Raw genomic sequence first — 20739 nt, 5'->3', positions numbered from 1 at the left:
AGTCCCAAGTCTGAGTTCTAGTTCTGCTACACGTGAGCAGGGTGCCAGGTCTGAGGGCAGCAGCAGGCAGGGTGGAGAGCTGGTGTCGGGGCCTAGTCCTCTCAGCTTCAAGGCCTTGCCATGTGCTCCATGCCTGCCTCTATGTTTGGACAGCACGTCCACAAGCTGGGGCTGTGGTGTGCTCTGGGCAGGGCTCTCATCATAAGCCAGCAAAGTGCCCTAGCACCAGCATTGCTAGGAAGGGTGAGTCCTGCAGCCCCTGCCAGGTGTGCATAGTGCGCACACACATGCGTGTGCACACAAACACACGTGCACTCCCGCACACATGCTCCCCATCACATCGGGACAGCATCTACACCAGGGGGCTGGGCCCTCACTGCCCACAAAGGAGAGTGAAAAGAACAGAAGTGACATGAGCCATTGTTGCTCTCATGAAATAAAAGGCTGCCAGAGAAAGGACTCCAGGAGCAGCAAAGATGCTCAAGGAGAAGCTCCAGCAAAATGAAAAGAAATATAAGAAAGACAAAGTATGACAACCAAGACAGTGGCAACAGGTGTGAGCCAGAAGTAAAAGGAAAACCGCAGAGAAAGGAGAGAAGGCTCTTGGAACCCTTCTGCTCCCTGTAATGTGTGATACCAACTCAGGGATGCGCCTGGCAGAACTGCTACTGACAATGGAAGCAGGTGAAGCACCAGCAAGGGTGGCTCACCCAGGGCAGAGAGAGATGCTCTTCTCAGTCCCCATGCCTCGTGCATCCCAACCCTGTCCAAGTGCAGAGCAGCAGACTGTGGCAAGTGGCAGGGCCCCCGTTGCGGCTTCACAGAGTCTAGTGAGCTGGCCCACAACTGTGCAATGAGGGCTGGTCTGGAAAGATGCAGACCAAACTGCTGGAGGCAGGATGCTTGATTTGTTCTATTTCTTGAATTATTCAGATTTAAAAAAATGAGATTTGTTCATTTTGTCACTTTAGCAGGAGGACACACTGGTTTCTAGATGCTGAGTGGCTGGAGGGGGAAGGAGAAGCCACAGGGAGAGGGTATGTCAGAGGAAGCAGATGGTGCTGGACACAGTCTGCACCTTGGATGGCCTGGCACACAGGTCCATGGGTCAATAAGGGATGGCCCATCCTGATCTTCAGGCTCAGGAAGACCGCTCTGGTGGCAGCGAGGAGGGGCACCAGAACAAAGGGATGGGATGGGGTGAGACACTCAGCTAGTCTGTCCTGGTTGGGAGGAGAGGGGCTGCAGGGGAAATGAGGGTAGCCCCACGGCCTGGGTGAGGCGCCATGGGAGGAAGCGAAGGGAAAGGGGAGCAAGGGCCGTGGCCCCTGGACCAGGGCAGGCCCAGTGGCCGGTGCTCGAAGCCTCTTGCAGACACTGGAGTGCTTTCCATCTGGCACTCAATTGCAACTTTTGTTTCTAGAAGGAAAAATGTTTGGTTTGAGCAAGCATGACCACCCAGATGGCCAAGAGGAGCGGGAGCACGTCCCCCCCACCCCCGCCAGCACTGTCTGGGCACAGGCCAGCGATGCTAGTCCAGGGCCCAGTTCAGGCAGATGCCAGGTGGGAAAATGGAAAATAACCATTTTCCCAGGATGTGCAAGGTCCCTGGACTGGCTGCTCCTGAAAAACAGATGCTGCCAGTTCTGGGAGCCAGGAAGTTGGATAAAAGCAGCCTCAAGCAGAAGGGATGAGTGGTCTTAGGGACTAGGCCTGGGGGTGGGGTGGGGGGAGGCTGAGGGCAGGAGGAGAGATGAGACTGGCCAGAAGTCCTGGGGTGGCTGAGGGGAAGACAGCACACAGCACCCTGGCCTGGGCTGGGGGGTGAGCTGGCTGGGCCCCGGGCCAGTCTCCGCGTGTGCAGCAGGGAGGAGGCTGGCTGCCCGGCTCCTGCCCTCCTGGAGGAAGCACACCTCTCTCTTTTCACATTAATAAAACTTTAACAGGTTTTTGGCAAATTGGCAAGAAAAGTGTATGTAGCTCCTAATTGGTGATTTAAATGCAATCATGAACAAATAAATGCCTGTTCCTATCTCATTATTTATGAACCAAATCTGCTTTAAGACAAACGGCTCTTCTTGGGCAGAGGCCAAACCTCCCCATGTGCACAGGCCTCGGGTCCCTGCCCAGCACTGCCTGCTGTGCCAGTTCTCTGGGCCAGCAGGGACACAGGGAGAACACAGGAGTGGGCAGTTGACAGAAGGCTCCCACTCCCTGCCTGCCACCCACCCCCTCCTGCAGCAGGACCCCACACTCTTCCAGCTATCCAATCACTGCTCGTGGGTTTCTGCTCCCATTTCCCTCAGCTCCCCCAAGAGCTGGTGCCTCCAGCCACACCCTCCTTCTCTACCAGGCTGCCTGACATCTGCCCTACTTGCTGAGCACTGCGCTCCTTGGGGGATTCTGCCTCTTCTGTCCCTGGGCGAGGATACCACTGTGCAGCTTGATCAGTCCCTGTTACCACCAACCATTGCCGGCCACTCTGGCATGAGTGCCATCTGACAGTGACCTCCGAGGCTCTGTCAGACCCACCCCACACTCCAACCTCATCCTCTGATGCTCCCCTGCTCACCTGTGTCCCTCTGTACTATAATCACCACCCATGTGCCAGCCTGTACCCCCCCAGACTCTAGCCCCACCCTTAGTCTCTCAGATCAGGATCCGGTTCTGCTCCCCAAAAGGCTGCCCTCCCCTGCTGCCCCAGCTCCCAGGCCCACTTCAGCTTCACCAGGGCCTTGGTCTGTCTTCCACCATCTCCTGCTGGCCTTGCTGGGGATTTCCCTGCACAAATGCCTGCTCCTAAGTCCTCGGAAGATCTGTCTGGGTGGTCTCCCCGCAGTACTGCTGATGGCCTCAGGCCTTTCCACTCATCCATCTGCACCATGCTGGGTGCCTGGTCCTCCCAGAGACACCCCTCTAGGCTTCCTTCCTGACTCTCACCACTAGGGCCATCTCTCAGGTGACCAGGCGAAGGGCCATCCCAGGGCCCCTGGAGCTGTGACCCAGCAGGCAAACCCAGACCTGCCGAACAGCTCCCTGGAGTCCTGTGGTGAACAATGTTCCTGCAGCCAGGTGCTAAGAATGAGCATGCCCGTGTAGGGGAAACTGAGCCGCCAGTGACTCGTGAACAAGGGCTGTGCAGGCTGCTGCTCACCTCATCGCTGCTGCCCCCGGGCACAGCCAGCATCCAGCGCTGCTGGCCCCTGGCCAGGATGGAGCCCCTGCAGAAGCCCATGCTCTCCAGGCGCACGTGGTCCACAATGGCGTTTCTGCCCTCCGCCAGGTCCCACAGGCACAGCTTCAGGTCCCGGCCCTGACTGCCAAAGCCAAGAGGAAAGACAGGCCATGAGTCTCCCAGGTGAGCGGTCTACACAGCCCACCTGGACAAATGTCAGTGTGCTGTGGCCAACCTGAAGCCAAAGAGAAGCAGGGGACACTCTCAGAGAGGGGCTGTGGCTAGCACCAGATCATCAGGCTAGGGCACCTCAGCTGAGGAAGGGTTCCTTGGCCTGGCATTCACACGTGAGTCTGTGTCCATGGCGCCCAACGCCTAACACATTCACAGGCGTCCCAGTGATGCTCTGCAGAGGTAGGCCTCCTGTGGCTTTCCTGCTGCACCCCATGTGGCCAAAGCGAGGGCTCTCCCTCCTTCCCTTCCTTTGTGAGTTAACTTTGACCATCCAGCAATGCCACCCTCTGGTGTTTTCCCAAGTGAATTTATAACCTACATTCACACAGAACCTGTACACGAATGTTTGCAGCAGTTCTGTCCATAACTGCCCACACCGTAACAACTCCAACAGAAGACGGCATGATGAATTCTGGGCAGCCCATACCACGCAATTCTAGCCAGCAACAGGGGCTCGAACTGAAACACATGCAACAACCTACACGAATCTCAGACGCATTGTGCCAAGTGAAGGAAGCCAGACTCATAAGGCCACATATTGCATGATTCCCTTGGTGTGCCCTTCTAGGAGGGGTCAGGACGAGGACTACAGGGCACTGCCCACAGAGGTGTGGCCCAAGTTTTTGCAGGGTGCGGCCTGCTCTGTCTGGCCCTGGGGTGGCCTAGACATGACTGTGAGCATCAGCAAGCCCACAGATCTAGGCCACAAAGAGCAAGCTTTACTGTGGATATATTTAAAAAACCAATAAGGATGTCAGTATCACAGGATGGACTGCAGACTGTGACAAGCACAGAGCACACCGCCTCCAGCAGAAGGGCAGACAGACGCTGACCTGAGGAACTTTGGAAAACTATCGCCTTGATACTGCCAGGCTTAGGACAAAATAACTGTGCACAGGGCTCTAGTTGGTCTGTTTCTCACAGGGGTGTGGGCTGGCAATTCGGAAACCTCTCTATGTACACTGCAGGGTTGAACAGAAAAGTGCGTAGGTGGTAGACAGCAGGGGGTCAGGTTTCCCCCATCCTGAAAAGCCTAGGGGAGGAGAGGTGGACCCATGGCTTTGGATTTGAATCAGAGATGCCAGTATACAGGCATGTTTATCCTAAATCATACCCAGTAGACAGACACGAGGTGCAACAGACTGCCCCGAGAGGACCAGAGCAACAGCACCCCAGCACTGATGAGTGTGCCTGGGGCCCTAGTCTGCGTTCTTACCCTTCTCCAAAGACAGAGACCTGGTTTCAGGATAAATGGCTGGAGTGGGGGGAAACTAAGAAGAGTTCTGAGCACCATGTAGCCAGAAAGTAAGAAATACTTTAAAAATAAAATAAAGGATGGGGGCAGGCCCAAAGGACCCCAGTGCCAAGGCTGGAATGATCCGAGCAATAAATAAGTAACAGTCATGTGAGACTACCACTGAAGGGTAAACCAAATCTCCATGAGCCTGGACCTATCAGGCAACACACAAAGAAATGGAGAAGAGGAGATAAACCTAGCTTATGGAATTCCACTTGAAGTAGAATTCTACCAATAGTAGGAGTGCGGGAAACACAAAGCCCTCAGGAGAACAGCCCAGTAATAACTGTGGGGGCAGAACCCAATGACGGATGTGAAGATCAGTGGGCAAAACGTAAGGAGAAACAGGGTCTATGCGTCACCTCAAAGTTTCTTCCCCAGATGCTTATTACTCACTGTGGAGGCTTGAACATAAACACATGTTCTGTGACCTGCCTTAATTCTTAACTCTTTGTCCCTTGAGGAAGGTCCTTGCTGGACACAGAGGCTCATTTCCAAGAAGCCCAGTAAGCAGAGGGAAATGTCCCTGAAGGTAGGACACCTGAAAACATGCCCTCCCCAGGTGACCAAGGTGATCCTCACCAGAGATGACTCTTGAAGACGTCACAGACCCTTAGATGATGGGATAAGAGCCCTTGGCCTCTGTAGATTTCCTCCTGAAAGCCCATCAACCCATCTAATCCTGAAAAAAACATAAGGCAAACCCAACATAACGGGCATTCCACAAAACTACTGACCTGCCCCTCTTCCCAAGGGTTGAATCAGGAAAAACAAGAGAAAGAGAAGCAAGTACAGGCCACAAGAGACTAAAGAGACGTGACAACCTGATGGGTCCTGGAGCAGAAAAGGACATTTCTGGGAGATTAGAGAGCCCACACAAGGCCTAGTTCTAGTTGCTGGTGCTGCCAGCAGTGTTGTGACAGACCTGCCTGTCACTGAGACGCTCGGTGCTCAGAACTACATAGGTGCTACGCAATGACTGCTTTCCGCAGACTGACCTTCAGCAACTCAGTCCCTAACCAAATCTCAACTCCATTTTGGAGAACCCGCCAAGCTGATGTTAAAATGCCTGAATGTTTGGAGGGGTAAGAATCACTCTTAAGGAATGGGCTGACATTGTGCTCTGCTGTACTACAAGGGAGACGGACATGGTGGACTACGAGGGAGACAGGCATGTCAGTGTCCCTGGCTCAAGGACAGACCAGAGCCCAGTGTAAGAGAGACATACTCACAAATAGAGGGCATTTGACTCATGGTCAAGATGGCAGTCATGCCATAAGCAAAGGACTGGCCTGTTTTTAAGTGGCTTTTTATTCCGAATTTGTTTCCAACTCACAGACAGTTGGGAGAACACCTTCTTCACCCATCCTCTAATTGCTAACGCTGCACACATTCTCTCCTGCTCCTGGCCTGATTCCCATCACCCCAGATGATCCTCACATGGAACAGCCACACCCAGAAGCTCCTTGGCCCCAGGTGGCAGAGAAGGGTGGAGGCGCTTACTACGCTGGGCTGAGCGCAGTGCAATGCTCCCAAGCAGCCCCCAGTGAGTGCACAGAACGTCCTATCCCGCCTGTGGGTACAGCAGTAGTTTTCAACCTTTTTACACTTGGGACTGGTAAAAATAGGGAAATTGTTTCGGGGACCACTAAGGCAGAAATCACCCTGAGAATAAGCGAATTCATCTAAGATCATTGGGTCTATAATCTTCATATAATATCAGGGTGGTTAACTCTTTTGTGGTCCAGCATGAAATCTCTGGCAGACTGGTCTGTGGACTGGCAGTTGAAAAACACTGGGGTACGGGGTCCACCCTGCTGACACATGTGTGAGTCTGGCACTGGAGGCCTAGCTGAGAGCCTTTTTCTACCTTATCCACAGCAGGCCCAAGCAGACAACTCAGATCTCCACCAACAGCAGAATATTAGCCATCCGGGTACACACATCCATGGCGCACCATGCAGAGAAAGCCTGCACAGTACGCTGTAGCCACGTGCACCTCGGTGAACCTCACAAAGACAGAGCTGAGTGAAAGAGTCAGCCACACAGGAAGCTGCTCTGTATGGCTCTATATTTTTAAGTTAAGGGGGAAAAAAAAGTCTCTGCCTTTTGGAGATGCACATTCAGATGGTAAACACAAGGAAGGCCTGAGAGGCTGCCTCCTGGGCACAGGGCAGATGGCAGGGCTGGCAGTGCTCTGCTTCCTGCTGGGAGTGGTTACACAGGTGTCCACTCTGCAATACTACAACAGTCTGCAAACTTACTCTGTGCACTTTTCTGTATATTACATCTCAATAAAAAAGGCAGGAAACAGACCCACCCAGCTGGCTGTTGCGAGCACAGGTGCGTCCTTGAGCCTATGGATGGGGTGGGGTGTCAGTGAGCTGCCCCTGGGCTTCCTGAAGCTCTTTATACAGTCTGGAAAAGGCCAGGGCCCCTGGCTGCTCACTTTCTGTCCTCCAGCCTCTCCTGGGCATGAAAACTCACTTTCTTCCCTTAAGAGCCACTTTGGAGAGATTTGGCTTCCAAACACAGCTGGGCCTATGGTTTCTAGTGCAAGTAAATGCACCTGGGCTTTCCAAGCACCTGCACAGTCTGCGCTGTAGGCCTCCTTGCTCACAGTCCCCCTACCTGGAGTGGGGCCACTGCAGTGCCATCCCGCCTGGAAGGAGGGGTACAATCCAACAGCTCCTCACAGGTTACACCAGGAGATTGCCACCTGGTACCATGTTGGCCTATATCTCCATGGAGTGAAGCCTCAGAACAGGGTGGTATCATGCACCCAAACGCTCATGGCCAGGGATTCCCAGGGGACAGCCCAAGGTGCCTGGGCCCTGGAGGAACAGGAGACTCAGAAGGGCCTACACACTGGCTAAAAATTTGCGGGAACATTTATAAATGGCAGCTCCTGGTACAAGTGGCTTAGTGGGGTATTCAGACATGATGCCTACTCTATCATCAGGGAAAGACCAAAACGGCGAGGGCCCTGTGCACCAAGAGTGGGCAGGGGGCATCTGGGCCAGCCTGGCCAGGGAGATAAGGCCCTGTGAGGGCTCTACAAGCATACACGTCCAGGGCCACAGCCCACCAGGACACCTCTGGTCCCTCAGTCTCTTCTGAATTTACCTTCAGGGTGGTGGGAGCTGCATGAGTCTGGTATAAAAGCGCTTTCGTAGACCAGTGATGCCCAGCAGGCCTCATCCCCTGGGGACCGGCTCCACAATGCACAGACAGATGTCCGTGCTCCAAGTCCAGAGCAGGCAAGCAGGCCAGCCCTGGAGCGTTGGGGCAGAGAGCCTTCAGGAGCATGGCACTGTGATTTGGTGGAGTCCTATGTTGGAGCAGCCATCTCTGAATGAAGGCCGACATCAGTATGAGCCATGCTGGCCAGCTCTGGCAGCCCAGCCCCCTGCACACCCACTGGTCTGTGCCCCGCCCTGTCCCTCCCTCTCCCCATGAGTGGCAGGAAAGCCCCTCCCAACCTGCTCTCTCACCCACTGGCCACTTCCTGTTGCCTCCTAGCCCACCTCCCGCCTAGAGTCACTGGCCTGTCACCTCCATAAGACCATGCAGCACCACCAGAACAGAACCCCTCCCCACTCTGCTGCCCAACACCCAGCCCCTCACAGCCCCTGCTGACACAGGCTGGGCCTCCCACAACCTCGGCAAACGCACTCTCCCACACCAGGAGTGCCAGGCTGCCCTCATTTCTGCCACTGCCTGCTGACCCCTCGCTGGCCAGTTATGCGCATTAAAGACATGGGCATCTGTGCAGCACTCCCAATGCCCCTGGAGGTGGTCACATCAGGTTGTGGAGCATCTCTATGACCAGCCTGGTGAGCTTTAGGCTCAGGCTCTGTGTGCTGCCCTGGTGACCAGTCTTTGACACCTTGCAGGAAAGTGGCTCCGCGGCCCAGGAGAAGGTCACCTGCCAGAGTGGGGTTGTGACCCCAGGACTCTATGGCCTGCAGGAGGGAAACTGAGGTTCCTCCAGTGAGAGGCCTTGAGCTCAGCCTTGGAACCCCAGCTCCCACCACTGGGGAGCTGTAGCAGGCTATGCAGGCTCTGCTCAGACCACAGGGGGCATGGGACCATGGACAGAGCCGTCTCATACATTCATCAGGCCCTTCTTAGTGGACACCAGCGAGATGGCACCCAGCGTACCCCAGATGCACTGTCTCAGGATGGGCTGAGAGCAGAGGCCACACCCTATTCTGCTGATGGGGTGGGGCAGCCTGAGTGGCTGGGGAAAGCCACAAGGGTCTGAACCGCTACCAAAGGCCAACAGTTTGGCTTCTGTGGAACCACACTCCTTTGGGACTGCCACTGAGACCTACCTGAGGAGCTGGTGCCCCTGGGGTAGTGTCTGCAGCCAGATCACACACTGACCCCTGTGCCCATCCAGGGTGGCAATCGTCCTCCGTGTCTGCAGGCTCCAGATATGCACCAGCCCATTCAGGGACCTGTTCAGACAAGTGCAGCAGGTGCAGGGTCAGGAGTGGGTATCAGAGGAGGGTATACGTGCCCAGCTCACTCTGCAGGACTGGTCTGGAGGCCACACCGCTGGTGGACCAGGTATTCTAGCTGCTTGAGCTTTTAGTTGAGGTGATAGCTCTAAATATGAACTAAGGGTAAAAGGAGCACATGTTCCTCTTCAAGGGGCCGCAGGCAGAGCCTGCTTCTCAGCAGAGGGGGCGAGGGCTGCCATTGACAGTGCAAACTGGGTGGCACCTATAACAGAATGGGCTGTGTCCCTGCCTCCCCCAAGGGGGTGAGGACCAAGGGGACAGCACGTTGAGTGGGTTCTAAAAGTATGTCTGGGTGACAGGCCACCTAAGCCCCTCAGTAGGATCTGTAAGTGAGCACCAGGTTCATTAATAGCACCCCCCAAACTTTACCCTGGGCTAGCTCCTGGGGCAGGTCAGCAGCAGCTACTCACCCTGAGAGGAGAAGTGGGCGCCCCTGCCCCTGGGTTCCTCCACAGAAATGCAGCGCGTGCACCGCTGACTGGGAACCTCGGAGGACAAACTGGGGGTCTGGTGGCAGAGACGGCGGGGCCGCCATGCTGGGCGGGGGTGCAGTCACCTGGGAATCGAGAGAGGGCGTGCCAGTGACCCACCTGTCCCCCTTCAGAAAGGCAGCAAGAGGCCTCCCTGGATGCTGCCCACCCCCTTTTCCATATGCCTACTGGACTGTGCACCCAAGGGCGACCAACCTAGTCCCAACATGTGCCATCCTGGGGTGGGCACAGCAAGTCTTACACCCTCCATCAGCCATATGTGCCCAGCACAGAGCCCTCCACTGGCCTTTAGGAATTCCAGTCCACCCAACAGCTGTACTTGCTGGCTCCCTGGCTCCCACTCACCATTCCAGTGCCATCCCATTCAGGCTGGGCAGGCCCTCCTTATCCAGACTGTACAGTGGTCGTCCTGCCTATGGGCCTGGCTGAGTCCACCTTCTGTCCAGGCCTCACTGCAGTTTCTCCCTTAAGGAGCTCACCTCAACTAGCCCTCCCAGCAAATTCAGTGAGTGAAGTCTGGGCATCAGAGGAGTGAGTAGCACCAGAAGATGGAGAGGAACCTCTTCCTCATATGCACTGCAAATGCTGTCTGTTGGGCACCCACAGTTGCTAACTGTCATTGCCACCCTTCAAGGAGGCAGTAACTTCCCCTTTACTGCTGGGGAAGGAGGGGTCTAGTGAGCTGCCCTAGCTCCTGAGGCTCAGACCCTGGGTACTCCAGAGTCCGCACACTGCCAGGAGGGGCAGAGGGCCGGCACAGCAGTGTGGAGGCGTGGGACAGCGGACCGATCACCTTGCCCCTATCTAGGAGGGCTGCTATCACAGATGGGACACCCTTCCTCATATCACCGGTCCCGCTGGGACCCGCCTACCCCAAAGGAGAATCCATCTAGTATCCCCACCGAACCTACCCCAACCACCCAACCCTGCAGAGTCTCTAGAACTGTGTCCTCTCAGGTCACCTCAGTCCTACAGGCTGCAAAAGACTCAGCAGCGCAGGGGTGGCTGCTCTCAACAGGTGCATGTGTGTGGGGAAGCAGGGCCAGAGGTGACCTGCTCCCGCACTCAGGGTGCACCTCTGTCTGGCCGCAGGCCCAGGCTGGGCTGAGGGTGCTTGGCTCTGGGATGGTTCCCCATCCACCCACCTCCAGCCTACACACAGAGCAGAGAGGAGGCCACCCAACCACTATGGCAGCCACAGTCACCAGAGGAACCAGGGCAAGTCAGACAGGAAGGGTTCTTCCAGGAGGAAGCCTTGGCCAGAATGTTGACACCTGGAGTTGAAGGGGGGTCCAGGCCTAGGACAGAGGCCCACGGAGGAGGGGGCTGCAGGCCGAGGCTGGGCACATGCACAGGCAGGAGAGGTGTGGGTGCCCGGCCAGCCACCACTGCAGCCGCACCCTCTAACACCAAGCCATGCATCGTCCCTCCTGAAAAGAACTCAGGCCCTTTCCTCCTAGCCTATGTTCAGAAGAGAGCCAGAGCAGTTTGACTGGAGCAAAAAGATCAAAACACCTAAGAAATGCCACTGTTTAAACAACTGGGGGCCCCAGGGAGCTCTAGGTCACCAGAGAGCAGAGGGCGAGCAAGGCCCAGAGCCTGGAGACCACTGGGACCTGCACTGGGGGGTGGGGAGGACCAGGCCAGAGACCGGCGGGAGGCGGCTGCCAGTACCTGGGCCAGTTGAGGTCTGGCCACCATGAGGCAAGTGGAAGTAAGGTCAGGTCCTAGATCCTAATGACCAAGAGTGATACCAAGGCTCAGGAAGGGGCAGCCCCAGCCTCTGACTCCAGAGCAGACAGTTACCCCTACTGGCCACTCTACCCTAGATCTTGCCTCTGTCACGGGGTTCCAAAGAGAAGGCGAGGGTCCCTGGAAACAAGCTCTTTATAAATGGCCAAGTGTCTATTTCTCTCTCTCTCTCTCTCAACCTTTCTCACCTTTGACTAAAGGCCAACTGACTCTTTCCAAACATAAGAATGGGCTCCAGCGGGGGAGAGGGACAGCGGGGGCAGAGGGACCCAACCCATACTGCTCCATGACCCATGGCCTCTGCTCTGGCATGGGACAGGTAAGCCACCTGGAGATACTGCCAGGCCAGGGCTGCAAACCCCGCAGTGGCTACTCTTGGCCAGGCTGGCTTGGTGAACAAGTTCAGAGGAGCAGCTATTAGGCCCTCAGAAACCACTGCTTGCCCGCACTGTGCCTGCCCCATAAGAATACCTGGTCAGCAATGGGCCCAGGATTGCTGGGCCCCAGATTCAAAGAAATCCAAGAATGCGACCCCACTAAAGCACCTCAGCCCAGCAGAAAAGCTCCCATTCAGGATGGGGGCAACACCCCACCACTTAGTCCAAGCCACAGAGTCCAACAAGCCAACTTTGAGGGACTCCCACTGCGCAGTCCTGACACACACACACACACACACACACACACACACACACACACCATGTTCACGCTTGTCCACATGCCCCCATGCGATCGCATACACACACATATGCATGCATACGCTTCTGGGCACATATAGACACGTACATACATATGTGCACGCACACACACATACACACGCAGGGCCAGCCAAAGCCCAGCCCACACTTGCCACTTGCCTGGGGCCTGACAGGAGTTTCCAGAACCTCACCAGCACAGGGCTCCCTCTGAGGTGATGAAATCCATTATCTCTATTGTTTCCCCAGAAGTCAGGGAACAAACCGGTCACGCTGTTACAAAAACCAAAATGCTCAGGCCAAAACAATGCATCGGCAATTAAGGGCTCCATCATTTCAAGCAATTAAAATAAATGCTTTATTTGAAAACTAATTAATTCTAGCTACATATTTTCCCCATGACAATATCCTATGATTACTTGATTTATGACATCTAATTATTCTTTATTAATCTAATTGAGAATAATCGCATTATCCTATCTCCCCTGGCACAGGCTGCCCGAGCGGAGGCCGCGGACCCTTGCGCAAGGCTGATGTGCGATACAGCCGAATGCCACCTCCTTCCCTGTTCTATCACTTGTCTCTTCCTCCCAGAAGGCAAAGGAACATGAAACTTAATCCACCGAGCACAACTTCGGATCCCGCCTGCTCTTCAAGTTGTCAGAATGAGGCACATTCTTTTAAAAATTAAAAAGAAAGACAATCTGACACAATGCGCACAAATCTGACAGCCTTTCAACTGACACTGCAAATGCTCTCAAAGGCCCTGCAGGCCCTCAGCCCACAGATGGACAACAACAGTGTCCCTCTGTGTCCCCTCAGCAGCAGCAGTCTGGCAGATCTCAGGAGAGGGGACTGGAGCACCTCCCCAGGTATGGGAGCAGTGGGCAGCCAAGGCTGTACCCAGCACTCCCCTCCCACTAAGGTCACATGCCCTGGGCAGGCCCAGCAGCCATAGGAGCCCACGGACATCCTTCGTGGTGGAGGCAGGAGCATGTACCAAACAACCAGGTGCTGGTGGAAACCTGCACAGCCCACGGTGGCTGCATCAGCGGATGGAGCCTATGTGATTCGAGAGGCAGAGGAGGCAGAGCCAGAGGAGGGGCTGGTGCCCAGGGACCACAAGTTCCTGCCTGATTGATATTCCTGGGCTATTAGGGGTTCACACCTCTGTGCCTCAGAGTCCGATCCACCAATGGTTATGAACAACAGCCCTGGGCACCTGCCCGGCACTCAGTCATGGAGCTCTCTCCTTTTATTGCAACAGGACCAGTTCTGTGAAAAAGCCTGGAAATCAAGAAAGAGCACGAGAAGCGAGCCAATGTGGGGGAGCCCAGAGACTCCGGCACTACCCCAGCCCCCTGGGTCCTACCTTACCGACTGTGGGTGTGAGAGAGCAAGGGCAGGCAGCATGGGATTCTGGCAGTACCTCAAACAGGCACCCCTGTCCCACATGAGTGGCAGACAAGGCACAGAACTACCTCCAGCAGCCAGGAGGCACCTGAGCATTCCATACAGCACAGACAAGGGAGGCAGCACTTTCTAGCAGGATAAATGTCCTGTTTGACTCTCCCCCCCAAAAAACAAATTAAAATGCTGTTAAAATTAAAAAACAAAATCTTTAATACAACCACTAAGTTGATTTTCAAAAAGTCTGAGACCTTCCAAGGCCAAACACTAAGTAAAAGTCAAGCCTAGTGAGGCCTGTGGTGCTTGCAGCTGGCTCCTGCCCTGAGGGCACTGGCTGTACCAGTGACCTGGAATCCCTGCTCTCAAGGCCTCTGGGCCCAGGAAAGACAAACCTTAGGGCTCTCCCAAGGTTGGTAATCTCAAAGGAGCATCCCCTTAAAGAGGAGACCCCATATGGCCATGTGCTCAGTGTTAGACTGAACCAGAACTGAAGCTGCACCCCGAGGTGCCAGAACAAAGCCAGCCTAAGAGTTCCAGCCCTAATTCATACCGCCTTGGGAGGTCCACAAAACTTCAGCCTGTGAAGTCTCTCAGCAAGAGCCCACCTTCAATTCAGACCTTAATGAATTCACAGATACAGCTCTACAGAAAGCAAGCTTGTAGTCAAATCCCAGGAAAACAAACAAGGAAATGGCACCATGACTTAGAGCCATGAGAAACAGCAGGAAGGAGAATCAGACCCCAGAGCAAAGCTTTCGGGTGTATTTAAAATAAGACTGCTTGGGCCCTGGCCGGTTGGCTCAGCGGTAGAGCGTCGGCCTAGCGTGCGGAGGATCCGGGTTCGATTCCCGGCCAGGGCACATAGGAGAAGCGCCCGTTTGCTTCTCCACCCCTCCGCCGCGCTTTCCTCTCTATCTCTCTCTTCCCCTCCCGCAGCCAAGGCTCCATTGGAGCAAAGATGGCCCGGGCGCTGGGCATGGCTCTGTGGCCTCTGCCTCAGGCGCTAGAGTGGCTCTGGTCCCAATATGGCGACGCCCAGGATGGGCAGAGCATCGCCCCCTGGTGGGCAGAGCACCGCCCCTGGTGGGCGTGCCGGGTGGATCCCGGTCGGGCGCATGCGGGAGTCTGTCTGACTGTCTCTCCCTGTTTCCAGCTTCAGAAAAATGAAAAGAAAAAAAAATAAAATTAAAAAAAAAAAAAAAAAAAAATAAGACTGCTTAATAGCTTTAAAGAAAAAGAAGGAACTGAAAGGACAAGTAGAGAGCAAGAGACTATAAAAATCACCAATCAGATTTGAAAAAGGACCCAACTGGGTGAAAAGGTTGTTGGGACACAGATGATTTGCATAGTGCCAAGGTATTACTCTACCAATTATTTACTAATCATAAAAGAAAAAGATTCCTTTACAATGGAAACACTGGCTGTCACCACCTTCACCATCTGATCAAAACTGGCACTGCTAATAGTAAACAACTGACATCACTTATTGCCTGAGGTGATGCAAGAAGACATGGCGCCATCCACATACATCCGCGCCAACAATGTGCAGGAAACAAGCAGACACATCCAGATATGGAACTAGATAACTAGCACAGACTTATCAAAAGGTCATGGTCAAGAAAAACAACAATAGCAAAAAGCAGGGCAACTCTTCTAACTTAAGAGACTAAAGAGGCATCACAACCAAATGTAGCATGAGAACCTTGATTTAGATCCTGGATCAAAAAGGAGGGACCTGCCTGACCTGTGGTGGCACAGTGGATAGGACGTCGATCTGGAATGCTGAGGTCGCTGGTTCAGGGCCCCAGGTTTGTCCAGTTGTGGGCACATCTGAGAAGCAACGGCAGGTTGATGCTTCCAGCTCCTCCCCAGCCCTTTCCCCTCTCTCTCTCTCTCTCTATCTCTTCTCTCTAATATTAATAAATAAAATCTTATTTAAAAAATAAATTAAATAAATAAAATAAAAAACAAAAAGGGGGACCTACAGAGGAATTGTTTGAGACCAATGAGGAAATCTGATAATGAACTGCAGATAATATGGAATTATTGTTAATTTTACTGGGAATGATAATGATCTTTTATGTAGAAGAATGTCCTTATTACTAGGCTATAGTAGGTGAAATGTCATAATGTCTGCAATCTGTTGCAAACATTTCAAAAAGTTTTTCTTTACTTCTATTTATATACAAGTATATAGGCAGAGAGGTAAAACAAATGTGGAAAAATGCTAATAACTGATGATCACAGGTGAAGGATATATAAGTATTCATTACATACTATTTATATCTATACTTGCAACTTTTCTGTAGTCTTAAAAATATAAAAGCACGCTTGAACCATTCAATGGCACACTAAGTAGAACAACGTGTTGATGCTTCTCTCTCTCTTCCCTCCTCCCTTCCTAAAAAAATCTCCTTGCCAAAAAGTATAAAAGCTCACTAGGGGACAGGGAGGAAGACAAACTTAACACTGCACTCACATCCAGAACAGATAAGCACACACATCAATACCATTAAAAAAGCAAACACCAAAAAGAAAAATGAGCAAAAGACTTGAACAGATATTTCATAAGAAACATAAATGGTTAATGAACACATGAAAAGGCATATAACCTAATTAATAATCCTGGAAATGCCTGTCAAAACCACAATGCGACACAATTACACTCCTAACAAATTAGGGAAAAGTTAAACAGTCTGTCAAATGTTGACCAAGATGCGGGACAACTGGAACCTCTATACCATGCTAGAGGGAGCATAAAGTGACAATCGGTTTGGAAAACAATCTGGGACTATTTGGCCCACACTTTATGACCCAGCAACCCCGCTATTATTTAGATAAACACCCTAAAGTAAGTCTCATACATGTACACAGAAAGAATCTTCATAGCAGTATTGTGCATAATAATAACAAAAATAATAATAAAGTAAAAACAACCCAAATGGCTATCAACAACAGAATGGGATACATTTAGTACATTCATACAATAAACTACTCCACAAAACTGCAAATGAATAAACTACAATCTTACATGAATAAAGCTCAAAATCATTCATTCTCATCAAGAAACATTAAAGAAGTAAAAACCAGGCTACAAAATGACAACAAAAATGAGGCTACAGACAAGGAGAAAATATTCAAAAAATATATTTGATAAAGAACTCAGCCCTGGGGCCCTGGCCGGTTGGCTCAGTGGTAGAGCGTTGGCCTGGCGTGCAGGAGTCCCGGGTTCGATTCCCGGCCAAGGCACACAGGAGAGGTGCCCATCTGCTTCTCCACCCCTCCCCCTCTCCTTCCTCTCTGTCTCTCTCTTCCCCTCCCGCAGCCAAGGCTCCATTGGAGCAAAAGTTGGCCCGGGTGCTGAGGATGGCTCCATGGCCTCTGCCTCAGGTGCCAGAATGGCTCTGGTTGCAACAGAGCAACGCCCCAGATGGGCAGAGCATCGCCCCCTAGTGGGCATGCCGGGTGGATCCCGGTCGGGCGCATGTGGGAGTCTGTCTGACTGCCTCCTCGTTTCCAACTTCAGAAAAATACAAAAAAAAAAAAAAAAAAAGAACTCAGCCCTGGCCGGTTGGCTCAGCGGTAGAGCATCATCCTGGCATGTGGAAGTCCTGGGTTCCATTCCCGGTCAGGGCACACAAGAGAAGCACCCATCTGCTTCTTCGCCCTTCCCCCGTCCTTTCTCTCTGTCTCTCTCTTCCCCTCCCACAGCCAAGGCTCCATTGGAGCAAAGTTGGCCTGGACGCTAAGGGTGGCTCCATGGCCTCTGCCTCAGGCACTAGAATGGCTCTGGACACAATGGAGCAACACCCCAGATGGGCAGAGCATCGCCCCATGGTGGACTTGCTGGGTGGATCCCGGTTGGGCGCCTGCAGGAGTCTGTCTGACTGCCTCCCCTCTTCTAACTTCGGAAAAATACAAAACTAAAAAAAAAAAAAAAAAAAAGAACTCATACTCAAAATATAAAAGTCAATAAGAAAAAAAAGTTAAAGTGATTCCAAAAGGCTAAAATGAGAGACAGACAGTCATATCAGGCAAACAGAAACAGTAAGAACGTAGAGATTGAAGTACTGATATCAACAAAGCTGAATTCTAGCCAACAAGCATTAGATTTGACAAAGCCAGATGCTTTCTAATACTAAAAGCTGAAATTCATAATGAATATATAACACTTATGAATATCTATGTACTAAATTCAGAGATATCACATTTATAAAGCAAAAACTACAGGAGATGCAAGGATTCAGAAAAGCTCACTAATGGCTCTAAGTACTAGTCCGATTCAGCAGCCAATAATAAGTAAGGAGGGAGACGACAACTCAACAGGAAGGATATTACGGATCTATATGGAACTTTACACTCTGATAACAGAAACTATACCTTCTTCTTAAATGCTCATGAACATCTGTAAAAACTGATTATACTGGGTATCACAAAGAAAACATCAGTAAGTTCCATAAATAGGAAATATAATAAACAATATCCTATGACTATCATGCAATTAAACCAGAAATTAACAAAATGAAAACCAAAAGGTCCTTGGAACTAAAAATTTTAAACCATTTATTAAATGAACTTTAGATAAAAGGGGAAATACTTAAACCACAAATTTTAAAAACAATAATAAAGAAACACTACATACCAAAATCCATGAGATATACTTAAAGCTTCAATCAGAAGAAAAATAGGGACCACTATCACAAATATCACACAAAAATAGTAAATAAATATTAGCAAACAAAATATAACATCAAGTTAAGAAAATAACACATGATGACCAAATGAAATTTATTCTAGAAATATAAGGTTGGTTCAATTAGGAAATCTACTAAAGTCATACATCATATTAATAGATAAATAGAGAAAGGTTATATAATCATCTCCAGTGACGCTGAAAAATCTGTGACAACATTCAATACCTATTTTTTACCCAGTTAAAGAAACAGAAACCAATGAATTTCATAAAAATGGTAAAATATGCACATACAAACCCTCTTTAGTTCTAAATACAACACATTATTTTATGAAGAAATATTGGCAGTATTTCCACTAAGATGAGAATACCCCCTGTCTACTACTCAACATTATACTGGAGGTGTAAGCCAATTCAATTAACCAAGAAAAGTCAAATTAGAGGTATATGAATTGGAAAAGAAGAACGTAAACTTGCCCTGGCTGGACAGTATTGTTCCAAAGCACTGAGGTTGCTGGCTCAATCCCTGGTCAGGGCACATACAGGAACAGATTGATGTTCCTGTCTCTCTCTCTCTTTCTCTCTCTCTCTCTCCCTTCCTTAAAAAATAATAAGTAAACATTTTTTTAAAAGGGATGTAAACTGTTTTCTAAATGACATGATTATATACATGAGAGCCCTAGATAATCAATAATAAAAAATATTCAAATATTAAAAAAACTTTTCATATGGTAGCAGGAAATAAAAAAGAAAGTTCAGAAAGAACAACAAAGCTGGAGGTACATGCTATCTGATATCAAACTATATTACAAGGCTATAGTAATAAAAAAGGCATGGCACTTGCATAAAAACATAGAGAGCAATCAAATCAAATAGCCCCAAAATGAACCCACACTTACATGGTCAATTAATATATGACAAAGGAGGCAAGAACATACAGTGGGGTAAAGACAGTCTATTTAATATATGGTATTGGGAAAACTGGATAAATAGATGCAAAAAATAAAACTAGTCGTCCTTCTTACATCATATACAAGGATAAGCTCAAAATGGATTAAAGACTTAAAATGTAAGGCTAGAAACAATAGAACTCCTAGAAGAAAACACAGGCAGTAAAATCTCTGACATTTCTCTTAGCAACAATTTTTTTTTATATATGTCCTCGGGAAAGGGTAGCAAAAGAAAAATAAACAAATGGCACATCAAACTAAAAAGTTTTACACAGCAAAGGAAATCATCAACAAAATAAAAAGACAACCTACAAAATAGAAGAAGATATTCACCAATGAAATATCCAATAAGGGGTTAAGAGCCAACATTTATAACAAGTCAACACCCCAAAAACCAAACAATCCAATTAAAAAATAGAGAACCTGAATAGACACTTCTCCAAAGAGGACATGCAGATGGCCAACAGCCATATGAAAAGATGCTCAATGTCACTAATCATCAGAGAAATGTAAATTAAAACAACAATGAGATATCACTACACACCTGTCAGAATGGCTATCATCAATAAATCATCAAACAAGTGTTGGTGAGAGCGTGGAGAAAAGGGAACCCTCCTGCACTGCTGGTGGGAATGCAGACTAGTGCAGCCACTGTGGCAAGCAATATAGAGTTACCTCAAAAAATTAAAAATGGAACTGCCTTATGACTCAGTGATTCTACTTTTGAGCTTTTGTCTGAAAAAACCCAAAATACTAACTTCAAAAACATGTATGTATCCCTATGTTCATTGCAGCATTATTTACAATAGCCAAGATATGGAAGCTATCCAAGGGCCCTTCAGTAGACAAGTGGAAAAAAAGCTGTAGTACATTTACACAATGGAATATTACTTGATCATAAAAAAAGAATTAAACATTACCATTTGGGACAGCACAGATAGAAATAGAGAGTATTATGCTAAGTGAAATAAGTCAGTCAAAGAAAGACAAATACCATATGATTTCACTTATATATGAAATCTAAAGAACAGAAGAAACAATACGAACTTAAAATACTTATAAATACAAAAACCAGATTGATGGTGGCCAGAGGGGAGGGAGCTTGAGGGACTGGGTGAAAAAGGCAAAGGGATTAAGAAGTACAGACTGGCAGTTACAAAATAGTCACAGGGATGTAAAGTACAGCATAGGGAATATAGTCAATAATATTGTAATAACTATGTACAGTGCCAAGTGGGTACATAAAATATACTTTGTAAAGTATATAATTGTTTAACCACTATGCTATATACCTGAAACTAATACAAAATAATATTGAATATAAACTGTAATTAAGCACAAAGAAAGGCCTGTGGTGAATCAGTGGATGGAGTATAGACCTGGAACACTGAGGTCGCCAGTTCAAAACCCTGGGTTTGCTCAGTCAAGGCACATGGACAAGTAAGCAGTGAACAACTGAAGTGAAGCAACTATGAGTTGATACTTCTTGTTCCCTATCCCCTCTCCTCTCTTTGTA

General features: G+C 50.0%; 1 protein-coding gene across 2 annotated transcripts in view; it reads right to left on the bottom strand.

Annotated features, from left to right (window-relative positions):
- GNB1L (G protein subunit beta 1 like) overlaps positions 1 to 20739 on the bottom strand; it is a 65633-nt gene that overhangs the window by 25966 nt on the left and 18928 nt on the right. For both annotated transcript variants that reach the window (XM_066259862.1, XM_066259863.1), the window contains 3 exons: positions 9646 to 9791; positions 9044 to 9169; positions 3155 to 3317 (listed from right to left, as the gene is read on the bottom strand). In XM_066259862.1, the coding sequence (XP_066115959.1) occupies positions 3155 to 3317; positions 9044 to 9169; positions 9646 to 9770 (414 nt within the window). In that variant the 5' untranslated portion in view covers positions 9771 to 9791. The remainder of the gene's footprint in view (positions 1 to 3154; positions 3318 to 9043; positions 9170 to 9645; positions 9792 to 20739) is intronic.

The sequence above is a fragment of the Saccopteryx bilineata genome, chromosome 2, assembly GCF_036850765.1.
Source record: "Saccopteryx bilineata isolate mSacBil1 chromosome 2, mSacBil1_pri_phased_curated, whole genome shotgun sequence".
NCBI lineage: Eukaryota > Metazoa > Chordata > Mammalia > Chiroptera > Emballonuridae > Saccopteryx > Saccopteryx bilineata.
Note: the sequence above shows the minus strand (reverse complement) of the source record. Positions and strands in the feature narration are given on the sequence as shown.